The following is a 12,650-nucleotide window of genomic DNA, read 5'->3' as shown; positions in this document are numbered from 1 at the left end:
AGTTCATAAGTGGCCTCTTACTATAGGCCAACCATATATTAACTATGAAGAAAAGTTATTGTTTGAAGATGTAAAGAGAAACAAAGGCTCGGAAATCTAGCAAATTTTCAATTCTAGAAAATTCTCATCTTACACCCGTCTCAACACCTCAAGAGAAAATATTCTACAAGAGTGTGTTAATAATGAATTCAAAGAGGTTAGGGTAAGATACCCCCATCACATCAAAGACTTTGTTAGGAAGGACATGTCAAGGTTTTGTCGCTTCCACAAAAGTCATAGACACAACACAAATGAATGCGCCCATGTGAAAGACACCATTAAAGAGTTGAATAAGAAAGAAAGATTAGATTGGCATGCGGAACATGATGGAATGAAATATGACGATAAAAGGAGAATTGGTTCTGCAAGAGACTCCAATAGCAGGTGAGTCACCATGCAAGAAACAATCCCCCAGTCAAAGTAAATTGTCATAAAAAGACAATCAAAATCGTTGGGAGCACAAAAAGAACAAGGGTAGCAACAACAATGAAAAAGAAGTTCGAAGAGTAAAATGACAATTCATTGCTTCTATTACTGGGGGTATAATCTCATCGAATCTATTACTAGAGGCTTTCTCACCCAAATACATTGTCGAAAGGGATAATGAAATAGAAGTTTGTCGAGCCGATGACAATAAAGAAGAAATGAGAAATACCTAGTGAAGAGAAACTAGAAAGATTCGTTCCCGGATTCAGAGACAACGATAAGGTAAAAGGAATTCCCAATGAGATCCACCTAAAAATGAAATACCATAATCTTCATGAAAAACCAGTGACAACATATAATGATGTAACATGATTTTGACACATACATAAAGCCCTACAACGCAACAAAGATGCAACGTTCGTTGAAAATAAGACAAGTTTAACTCGCTTTGGACCAAGGATCATGTCATAAGCTAGATAACCCCAAATTCAAAGATAAGACAAGTTATGTTGTCTTTTCTTTAGGATTTTATAGGAGAGAGATTGGTCTTACATTTGAAAACTCTATTAAACACATAGGAGACAATCAATTATATTTTCCCCTACCAATGAAAAGCAACACTCAAATTTAACATAATGGCAACAATCAATTCAATTATAGTCCTATTATTTATAACATATTTACCATTAATTTATAAGGAATATATGGTGCACCTGTCTCATATATAATTCTATGGTAGTTTATAATATTCACATCTTTCACTATGAAACCTACATCTTTCAATACATGTCATGAAGTCATTTTTATTTTTCCGAAGATATACATAAGTATAGTAAAAATAATTATCAATAAAAATAAGGGTTAAATATACATTACCCTTATGTAGTATTAGCGAGTTTCAGTTTATCTCCAATAAGATTCTTTTTAAATCCCTATGTTAGGGAAGTTTTTCACTATGGAGCATTGAACATTGTGAGACTTCTTCATTTTTGGAGCAACACATTTACGAGAGACACACCACATATTCACCTAAAACCTTAAGGTGATAGATGAGTGAGTTCTCTCACTCGATACATTCTCAACATCCACTTATAATGTCTATATCATGTGTGTTTAGCCTCTGATTGACTATTTCAACCCATAATCTTTTTTAAATCTTACGTGATTGTCAATGTGATTTTTTTTTAAATCTATGTGAAATTTAAAATATATATTTTTTAATTTATTTATTTATTATAAATTAAAAGTGGGTCACATTGAGTAAAATATATTGAAATTTTTTTAATTCTTACTATCAATAGATCAATAGGATTCAAACTTAATACTTAAGCTTAGTTAACAAGATTTTTAACCACTAAATTTACATGTTAAATATATATTGTCTAATTATTATGAACAAACAAATATTATTATTTAAATGATGGAAATTGATTTTTTAATTCTTGTAACTTTTGATGCCCATGATCATCCCGCTTGCAGACAAATATCTCTATTGAATCTAATAAAGTAGCTAATTTGGGGTCCTCCACCATATTGTTTTGTTCCCTAGCTGATTTTCGGTTTGGCTTGTTCCTATTGACCACGTGATGATGATTCAATGAACATGTATTCCACTTTATATCATGTCTTTGTTTCCTGTCATGTCATGCATGTTGTTCTTTGAGTGTCGGTTGGTTGTTCATCTTTTTATTCATGCAACAAGATGAGTTTACTAGGTGAAACCATGAAGCCACATGCTCTTGTTATTCCATTTCCAATACAAGGTCACATAAATCCATTTCTCAAACTAGCAAAGATCCTTCACAGCAAAGGCTTCTACATAACATTTCTCAACACTGAATTCAACCACAAACGTTTGCTCAAATCAAGAGCCTCTGATGATCTTCTCAATGGTTTGTCAGATTTCAAATTTGAGACCATACCAGATGGTCTCCCTCCCACAAACAACATGGATTCGACTCAAAGCATTCCGGATCTTTGTGAGTCTACAAGTAAACACTGTTTGGTACCATTGTGTGAACTTATATCAAAACTCAATGATCCTCCAGTTACTTGCTTAATCTCTGATGGTATCATGTCTTTTAGTATTCAAGCTTCTCAACAATTTGGGTTGCCTAATGTTCTCTTTTGGGCTCATAGTGCTTGTGGTTTCATGGGATTCAAAGAATGCAGGAATCTCATGGAAAAAGGCATAACACCACTTCAAGGTAGATACAACAAAACTTTACAATGTTTACTCTATTTATTTTATCTTAACCCTCTTCAATTTTTATTTTTTTTAGAGTTTAGTCATAATTTAAATTTGAGTTCTCAACACATATGAATAGTAATGTCTTTTTTTTTTTTTTAATTTATGATGAAAACTTTCAGATGCAAGTTATCTGACAAATGGGCATTTAGACACCATCATAGACTGGATCCCTGGCATGAAGAATATTACATTAAGAGACCTTCCTGGTATATATCGTACAACACAACCAAATGATTCACTTTTGAACTTTGTGGCTGAACAAATTGAAACAGCTTCAAAAGCTTCTGCTATTATTCTACCAACTTTTGATGCATTAGAATCTAATGTTCTGAATGAACTCTCTACAATGTTTCCTAAACTCTACACAATAGGCCCTCTTGAGTTATTCCTTGATAAAATTTCAGAGAACAATGAGTTTGAATCTATTAAATGTAATTTGTGGAAAGAAGAAAGTGAGTGTCTCAAATGGCTTGACGCGCAAGAACCAAATTCCGTTATGTATGTGAATTTTGGTAGTGTTATAGTTATGAAGTATAATCAACTTGTTGAATTGGCTTGGGGAATTTCAAATAGCAAGAAGAAATTCTTGTGGGTGATTAGGCCTGATATAGTTAAAGGTGGAAGTGAAAGATTACTTGTGCCACAAGAAATTATGGAAGAAACAAAAGATAGAGGACTTATGGTAGGTTGGTGTCCACAAGAGAAGGTTCTAAAGCACAAAGCAGTGGGAGGATTTTTGAGTCATTGTGGATGGAATTCAACAATTGAAAGTATATGCAATGGTGTGCCTTTGATTTGTTGTCCATATTTCAATGATCAATTTACCAATTGCAAGTATATTTGTAGTGAATGGAAATTTGGAATGGTGATGGATAGTGAGAATGTGACAAGAGATGAAGTTGAGAAGGTTGTGGTAGAGTTGTTAGATGGTGAAAAGGGTAAGGAGATGAAAAGAAAAGCAATTGAGTGGAAGAAAATGGCAGAAGAAGCAACTGATTTTGGTGGTTCATCTTGTTTGAATTTGGAAAAAATGGTAAGTGAAGTGTTGTTATTCAAGAGTTAAGGCTAGAAGAGAAATTCTTGATTCAAGATATTGTATTTCTTATTACCATATTTTATGAGTTCATCATTGTACGAGTTCATTTTCCATGCCTGATTTGATTTGGATGTAAAATCAAGTTTATGTGGTTTTGGAGTTTTTGAGTGTTCTTTTATATGAATAATATGAATGTAAAAGGTGAAAGTTGACTCTTGTGCAATAAACACATGTTCTAGAAAATTACTTTGAAAAAATATGTGTTTGAATATTTTTTTTTTGAATAAGAGAAATTTTCTTGTTTTCGTAGAGTGTTAAAAAATACGTGGAAAAATCTTTTTTTTTTTAATTGGTGGTAGGACGACAAATCAGTTTAGGACCTTTTAGATCGATTGGTGGAAGGAGTTGTAATTTTGAACATCGAGTCGAACTCTCTTCATCTCGACTCAACTTGATAATAATTGATTCAACTCAAAATTTGACTAGATTTGACACGATCTTGTTGCAAACTCAAATTCGACTTGTTTTAAGTTCATGAACAACTCAGTCAACCCGTTATGTTCAACTCACTTGTTTTACAGACTTAAAAACTATTTTTTAAAATTTATTATTTTTGTTTAAATGCATTTTGGTCCTTCTTGTTTCATTATTTTTAATTTTTAGTCCATTTATTTCAAAATCCGGTGACATTAATAATTAAGATATAAAATTTATTTTTAATAATGTGAAATTGATTAGGAATTAATAATTATATAATTAATTAATTAATATTTTTTTAAAATAAATTAATAATTAATAATTTAATTAATATTTTTTAGTAGTTAATTAATTAAAATATTGAAATGAAAATACAAAGCCCCCAACTTTCAACATGAGCCCAACACACAAAGATACATTTAAATGTGTTTGTTTATGTTATATAAACACTCAAAATAAGAGGTTTCTTCCTAGCACCCCCATTTTGACACGACATCTCCACATTTTATAATAATCACAATTTTATCCTTCATATTATTTATCTTCCAAATTTTTATATTTCATAAAAAACTCTTTATATAAAAATTGGAAGAGACTAAAAATCCAGTGCGAAAAGTTTTTTCAGATAATGTTTTTATGTTTTTTTATCGGATATTTAAAAATTCAGTATGAAGTTTAATCGGATTTTTGGAAAAAATCCAGAAATCTCTTGAATTTTTATCGGATTTTTTTTCAAAGATTTGGAATCTGTTGAAGTTTTGTCGTTTTTTAGGAAAAATCCGAAAATATTTTTGAATTATTTCTGAATTTTTAGTAAAAGTCTGTATACGTTTTGAAGTTTTATTGGGTTTTTTTTAGGAAAAATCCGGAATTCGTAAAAGTTCTACCGTTATTATTTGTCAGAGCTTTCCAAAAGTCCGGTAAATTTTTTTATATACCATTTTTTTGTAAAAATCTAGGATACCAGACCCAATTCTTTTGCATAAACCAAAAAATCTAGTAGTTCAGTATGCTTCAATTATGCACTTCTGAGTCTTTTGCTTCAACGTCCTTAGCTTTGCCTTCTGAGTCTTTATCTCCAGAATCTTTATCCTTGGATTCTGAAAAATTGATCTTCATATCTGCAAATTTCTCAACTAACTTTGACTTTTCAGGGTCAAGCTTATCATTGAATCTAACATGAATTGATTCCTCGACAATTCGTGTCTCAGTGTTAAAGACTATGCAGTCTTTTTAAACGTTCAGAATATCCTAATAATAAACACTTATGTGTCTTAGAATCAAACTTGCCAGGATTCTCTTTAGTGTTCAACATAAAGCAATCACATCCAAAAGGATGGAAATAAGAAATGTTGGGCTTTCTGTTATTCCACAATTTGTGCATGAATATAACATGTTGTGTTAACTACCTCTGCCCAGAAATGCTTAGCCATAATAGAAATCATGTTCTGGATATAACATGTTGTGTTAACTACCTCTGCCCAGAAATGCTTAGTCATATCAATTTCTTGGATCATGGTGCGAGCCTTTTCTTGCAAAGTCTTATTCTTCCTTTCTACAACCTCATTTTGCTGTGGATTTCTAGGACATGGTAAATCATGGGAAATGCCATTTGTATCAAAAATATTTTTAAAGTTCTTATTTCCAAATTGGCCACCATGATCACTTTCGACTATGACTATTTTGAAATCCATCTCTGTTTGCACTTGTAAGCAGAAGGTAGAGAACACTGAATGTGACTCATCCTTGTGTTTCAAGAACTTTACCCATGTCCAACGACTATAGTCATCAACGAGGACCAATCCATACTTCTTACCACTGATAGAGACAGTTTTCACTGGCCCAAACAAATCAATGTGCAGAAGCTCTAACGGTCTAGAGGTAGAAACAACAATTTTTGCTTTGAAAGAAGTTTTAGAAAACTTGCCTTTCTGACATGCTTCACAAAGAGCATCTGAAGCAAACTTCAGGTTGGGTAATCGTCGGACTAATCTAAGCTTATTTAGTTAAGAAATCCTTCTCATGCTAATATGGTCCAAACGTCTATGTCATACATATTGCTCCTCATTAACAGACATTAAGCATTTTATGTTTTGATCCTCAAGATCAAAAAGTTTGATTTTATAAATGTTGTTCTTCTCTTTCCGTTAAAAATGATTGTGTCATCTTTCTGACTAATAGCCTTACATGACTTTTGATTAAAAATGATATCATAACCATTGTCACTAAGCTGACTGATAGACAATAGTTTATGCATCAAACCATCGACCAAAAGAACGTTAGTAATAGAAGGGAGATTACCATTACCAATAGTTCCAGAGCCAATGATCTTCCCTGTTTGGTTTCCTCTGAAACCAACAAAGCCTCCAGACTTAAGTTCCAAATCTTGGAACATATGCCTTCTTCCCGTCATGTGTCGCGAGTATCAACTGTCCAAATACCATGAGTGGTGTCTCAACTGAGCTACTAAGAATATCTACAACATAAATAATCTTATCCTTAGGTACCCACTTTCTGGGTCCTTTTTTGTTAGTTCTCCCATATTTTTTTACAACCTTGGGTTTTTATGCAGTAGGATACTCAAAGGGAATTTGTGCATGATACTTGAGTTTCAGAACTGAGTTCTTCTTCCGTGTCTGTGCAGGTTTCTGTGTCTGTGAAGAACAGTCAAGCTCAGTGCCAGCAGGCACGAAATACTCATAGATAGGTTTCAGTTTTACCTTCTAACTTTCGTCAGGTTTTCCAGTTTTTGTACAACCTAGACACTTCTTACCATTTATTCTAATTCCATAGATCTTGGAATCTATTTTGCTTATATTTATGCTTTTAGCCAGAAAGCACTATAGTGATCTGTCATATCTGATGATGCAATCAGTACCAAAAGCTTATGAGATTATTTATTCCTCTAGTTTTGAAAATTTTCTTTTCAAAGCAGAGTTGTTACTTTCTAAAAAAATATTTTTTCGTTTAGGGAAGAAATATCCCTCTTAAGCTCACTACGGCTTTCAGAAGCAACTACTTGGACTTGTTTAAGGTTTTTGTACCTCCTCTAAAGACTTTGGTACTTTTCCAGCATTTCAGAAAGATATGACTCTAAATCAGAACGAGATAGTTTAGAAAATACCTCTTCAGAGTTGGAGTCTAATTGTGACTCTGACAACACTTTGTCTTCTAGTTCTTCAGAACCTTCGGGATCAGTTGTAGTTGCCATCAATGCAACATTTGTCTGTTCCTCATCAGAATCTTCTGATTCTTCCTCATCTTAATAAGCCATTGTCTTCTCAGGCTTGGACTTCAAGGAAACAAATTTACCTTGCTTCTGAGGTTCATCTTCCTCGAGTTTTATCGCATGACTTCTTAAAGAACTAACAAGTTCTTCAAGACTTCTACTGCTTAGGTACTTTGCCAACTTCAAGGCAGTTACCATAGGTCTCCATTTTTTGGGGAGACTTCTGATGATTTTCTTGACATGGTCAGCCGTAGAATACCCTTTGTCCAGAACCTTGAGTCCTATGACAAGCATCTGAAACTTTGAGAACATAGTCTCTCAACAGTTTCATCGTCTTCCATTCTGAATGCCTCATATTTCTAAATTAAGGACAAAGCCTTTGTCTCCTTAACTTGAGCATTCCCTTAATGAGTCATCCTTAGAGAATCAAAGATAGACTTAGTAGAATCTTTGTTTGTTATTGTCGCACCTCGAAAAAATGGGGATACGACTTCAAAGCGAAGCGCGATCGCACGCTCGCAATGATGGACTGAGAGTCGCCACCGAACTTTATTTATTCCTAAAAAGGAAAGGGGAAATATCGATAAAACCCAAGACAAATGAAAGGATAAGATATGGTCATCGCAACCAATATCAGGGTTCGGGAGTCGATTACGCAAGGGGAAGGTATTAGCACCCCTCACGTCCGTTGTACTCAACGGGAACCATTAGGTTAGTTGTGTGCGTTAGTGTTAGTTGAAATGTTAGGCTTTTCAAGTTATTAGGTGGGAAAGAAAGAGTAAAAGAGAGGAAAATGTTTTTGGATTTTGACGAAGGACTAAACCTAAGTTTTTTATTAATGGGCCTGACAAGATTTAAAAATCCTGCTCCTACGTATCTCAAAAGAGAAATCAAGGCTTACGTAGTTCTGGGTTGAAAAATGTTTGTTTGTTGGTCGATTTTAGCGAAAGCTATATTGTATTAATCGAAAAAAACATCATTTTACCCAAAACAGATGAGGAGTGGACGCATACCACACATCGAACGGATTTATAAATCTACATTCGGAAAAGCGTCATTTATCTCTACTCAACAATCGTGGCCGAAACATTGTTTTGTATCACTTAAGACAATATATCTTTCATTTATGAAAAAGGTTCTTTGATTAGTCGCACGGCGGCGAGAAAGAGTTTGATTGGTTGGATGTATTTCGAGTGATGGCGAGAACTTGGATGAGCGAGATATACATCTCGAATCCTAGCCTTAGGAGTGCATGGTATACACCATGTTCCATTTCCATCTTTATTGAAAAAAGTTAAGATAGGATTTAGGTATCTTAGATTTTGATTGAGAAAGGGTTTGACAAAACCACATTGACAATTTTAGACGATGGCGAGAGTTAAGATTGGCGAGGCATACGTCTCGAATCTTAACCTCAGGAGTGCATGGTATACACCATCACTACGCCAAAAAGGTTTTTTAACAGCGCATCTTAGACAGCGCTTTTAAAAGAAAGCGCTGTCTAAGGTTAAAATAAAAATAAAACACGGAAAATGTTCTAAAAAAATAATGAAAGCGCTGTCTAAGGGGGGGTCTTAGACAGCGCTTTTAGAAAGCGTTGTCTAAGACCCCCCCCTTAGACAGCGCTTTTAGAAAGCGCTTTTAAATATAGACCTTAGTCAGCGCTTTTGAGAAAGCGCTGTTTAAAGTCTTTCAATTAAAAAAAAAATTAAAACCAAAAGCTCTTTCAGTTTTTTTTTAAATATTAGATAAACTTAAAGAGCATTATTTTAGCTAAACTAGTTTTGATTTTTGTTAACAAAATATATGTAAAGTACTATATATATACATGTTAACTATGCTATGTGTACACATGTTCTCATGCCATGTGTGTTTGTCCCTTGAAGAAGAAGTAAAAGCAACCCAACCCAAGCCACCTCTCCTCAGAAGATAGATAGATAGATATCTCTTTCTATTCTCTCTTCTCCCCCCAAAACCAAGAAATTCTCAAACCCTAATTTTCAATTTTGTTTCCCAGCTCTAAATGTCTCATACCTCTCAAACCCTAATGCCTCTTGATTCCGAAGAACCACCTTCGTCAACCCCAATTCCCTCTCCCCCTAATCCATCCCCAAATTCTACTTCCACCGCTCTTCATATCTCCTTCAACCAAGACTCCGGTTGTTTCGCCGTTGGCACCGATCAAGGCTTCCGAATCTATAATTGTGACCCCTTTCGTGAAATATTCCGACGTGATTTCGGTCACGGCGGAGGAATCGGTTTGGTTCACATGTTGTTTCGATGCAATATTCTTGCTTTCGTTGGCGGGGGATCGGACCCTCGGTATCCGGCTGATAGGGTGATGATCTGGGATGATCATCAGTCGCGGTGTATTGGAGAGTTGTCGTTTCGATCGGAGGTGAAAGGTATTCGTCTGAGGAGGGATAGAATTGTTGTTGTTTTGGGGCATAAGATTTTTGTTTATAATTTCTCTGATCTTAAGGTTCTTCATCAAATTGAGACTATTGCGAACCCTAAGGGTCTCTGTGAGGTTTCACATCATTTGGAAACTATGGTGTTGGCTTGTCCTGGGTTGCAAAAAGGTCAGATTAGGGTTGAACATTATGCTTCCAAGAGAACCAAGTTCATCCTGGCACATGATTCTAGAATTGCTTGTTTCAATATAACCCAAGATGGACTTTTACTTGCTACTGCAAGCTCCAAGGGGACTCTCATTAGGATTTTCAATACCTTGGACGGTTCTTTGCTCCAAGAGGTTGATCTCACTTTTTTCATTTTCATATTCTTCTACTATATATATAGAAGGATTTCCATAAAAACTTACTTTTTAAAGTTTCTTAAAAGTGCTAGCATTTTCCTATATAGAAATATGATTATTATTTTGTTGTTTTGTTTTGTTTTTTTTATGTGAGTGTTTAGTTTATTTTTCAAAATCTCTTTTTTAGGTTGAAATACTGCTCGAACTTTAGGTTGAGGTTCATTTGGGGCCGATTGTTTTGAATAGTTGGTTAGGTTTTTTGTTTGTTTATTTATGTGATGAGTTCAATTGTTTTTAAAGTTTGAATGGTAATAATGATTTCAGGTACGAAGAGGTGCTGACCGAGCTGAGATATATAGCCTTGCCTTTTCTCCCACGGCTCAGTGGTTAGCTGTCTCGAGTGACAAGGGAACTGTTCATGTATTCAACCTGAAGGTTGATTCGGGATTGTTGGGGCACGAGAGATCATATACTACATCTGAGTCTAGTCCTATTAGTCCATCGGCAGCTTTGTCTCTCTCATTTATTAGAGGTTTGTGCATTTGTCCACTGTGGGTTATTCATTCATTAGTTATAGTGTATGGGTATTAAGTTTTTGTTCAGTAACTATAGAACAACCAGAGCAACATGTGTAGTTGTAGTATTACAGGGTTTTGTTTGGTCTGGAAATTTAGATTTTTTATTGAACAAGCTGCTGCTGACAATTCTCTTAATTCTGTATGTTTTGTAGGTGTATTGCCTAAGTATTTTAGCTCAGAATGGTCCGTGGCTCAATTTCGCTTGCAAGAAGGTTTACAGTATAATGTTGCCTTTGGCCATCAGAAAAATACAATTGTAATACTCGGCATGGATGGCAGGTATTACTGCAATAGATCATATCTGTGCCTTTTTAATCCTGTCATTGCCTTCATATTTTTTTAGGCGTTCCTTAGAGATGTTAGGAACATTCAGATAGAACTAGCACGGTGGAAGTATGATTTGAAAAATGAAAACTGAACTTTTAGAATTTACTTATATACCTGTAGATTACCCTCTAAAATTGATAGAGGCTCATGGCATCGTTACTGTTTGTGGCAATGGTAGTCTTAACAGAGAAATCAGATTAATCGGTAGAGTCAACCTTCAGTATAAAAAGAATTGTGCTTCTTTTTTCTTTTAGGTTTTAAGTTTCAATTCAAATGCTTCTTCAATATTAGCATCAAACAAATAGCTGCATGGTTATATTTTAACATTGTTTATATTTGTAATTTCTACGCGCCTTATACTTTGCAACACAACTTATAAAAGAATACTAAGTTTAAAACTTTATTCCTGTCCCTGATCAAGAAACTAAAAGTTTAGACACACAGACTCATTTACCCAATTGCACTTAATTCTTTTTTAATACATGCTTTGGGTTTTTGTAAAGATACAGTGAAAAACATATGCTTAAAATCTTGAAAGATGAAAGAATGGAGTAAATCTTGAAACAAATATTGGGGTCAAATTTTAGATGATCAACTCTTACAATATTGATGCATCGAATTCATAGTTCATGACTTGCTCTTGTATATCTTGAAACTAATATAAAATTGGGTCAAATTTTTGATGATCAACTCTTACCGTATTTGTTGTTAATGACTTGCTCTTTCTTGTGATTAAAACATCTGATGCAATTGTTTATTGAACTATTAATGCAGTTTCTATCGGTGTCAGTTTGATTCTGCAGCCGGTGGGGAGATGACACAACTTGAATATTACAATTTCCTAAAGCCAGAAGAGACATTCTAGTATATGCTTGCATGAGTACATGATTATGTATATATCTTTGTTGGCACTTGCTGTGAATACCATTTGCATTTCTATTCCCTGCCTTATTTATAATAACTTTATTGTAAATAGAGGTTATGCAAAGCCACTAATGCCATCCAATTCCCTTTGTTGCCGTGTACAGCATATATTTAAGCTCGGTTATGTCAATCCAAATTATTTCCCGAGGTTTACAGTCTGAAAATAATTGCGTTAGGAGTGCTTGTTTTGTTATCCATACTATTTTCAGAAAATTATAGGTTTTCGTATACCTTAGACAGCGCTTTTGTAAAAAGCGCTGTCTAAGGGGGGGATTAGAAAGCGCTTTAGGCAAAAGCGCTGTCTAAGGGGGGGCTTAGACAGCGCTTTTTGAAAAGCGCTGTCTAAGGTATACCTAAAAAAATTAAAATAGGAGGGTCTTAGAAAGCGCTTTTGGCCAAAGCGCTGTCTAAGGGGGTGGGGCTTAGACAGCGCTTTTCAAAAGCGCTGTCTAAGGTATACCTAAAATTTTTTAAATAAGAGGGTCTTATAAAGCGCTTTTGGCCAAAGCGCTGTCTAAGGGGGGGGCTTAGACAGCGCTTTTAAGATTTAAAAAAACGCTGTCTAAACCTTTAGCAGCGGAGGTTTAGACAGCGCTTTAAAGCGC

General features: G+C 34.6%; 2 protein-coding genes across 2 annotated transcripts; both read left to right on the top strand.

Moving 5' to 3' along the window:
* The first annotated feature begins 2,011 nt into the window (after positions 1–2,011).
* On the top strand, positions 2,012–3,979 carry LOC127084952 (7-deoxyloganetin glucosyltransferase). Its single transcript, XM_051025488.1, has 2 exons — positions 2,012–2,672; positions 2,836–3,979. The coding sequence occupies exons 1-2, from the start codon at positions 2,168–2,170 to the stop codon at positions 3,777–3,779; spliced, it is 1,449 nt and encodes a 482-aa protein (XP_050881445.1). The 5' UTR covers positions 2,012–2,167; the 3' UTR covers positions 3,780–3,979.
* A 5,405-nt stretch (positions 3,980–9,384) lies between these two features.
* LOC127084943 (autophagy-related protein 18a) lies at positions 9,385–12,133 on the top strand. Its single transcript, XM_051025476.1, has 4 exons — positions 9,385–10,213; positions 10,541–10,748; positions 10,947–11,073; positions 11,896–12,133. The coding sequence occupies exons 1-4, from the start codon at positions 9,482–9,484 to the stop codon at positions 11,984–11,986; spliced, it is 1,158 nt and encodes a 385-aa protein (XP_050881433.1). The 5' UTR covers positions 9,385–9,481; the 3' UTR covers positions 11,987–12,133.
* The last annotated feature ends 517 nt before the right edge of the window (positions 12,134–12,650 follow it).

This window comes from Lathyrus oleraceus, chromosome 1, assembly GCF_024323335.1.
Source record: "Lathyrus oleraceus cultivar Zhongwan6 chromosome 1, CAAS_Psat_ZW6_1.0, whole genome shotgun sequence".
Taxonomy (NCBI): domain Eukaryota; kingdom Viridiplantae; phylum Streptophyta; class Magnoliopsida; order Fabales; family Fabaceae; genus Lathyrus; species Lathyrus oleraceus.
This window is presented reverse-complemented; position numbering and strand designations above follow the sequence as displayed.

Bases quoted from the DNA above. Each gene is read 5' to 3' on its own strand.
- LOC127084952 (XM_051025488.1), top strand. From the start codon at position 2,168: ATGAGTTTACTAGGTGAAACCATGAAGCCACATGCTCTTGTTATTCCA. The intron at 2,673-2,835 runs GTAGATACAACA...GAAAACTTTCAG, and splicing joins AGGCATAACACCACTTCAAG to ATGCAAGTTATCTGACAAAT.
- LOC127084943 (XM_051025476.1), top strand. From the start codon at position 9,482: ATGTCTCATACCTCTCAAACCCTAATGCCTCTTGATTCCGAAGAACCA. The intron at 10,214-10,540 runs GTTGATCTCACT...TAATGATTTCAG, and splicing joins ACGGTTCTTTGCTCCAAGAG to GTACGAAGAGGTGCTGACCG. The intron at 10,749-10,946 runs GTTTGTGCATTT...TATGTTTTGTAG, and splicing joins GTCTCTCTCATTTATTAGAG to GTGTATTGCCTAAGTATTTT.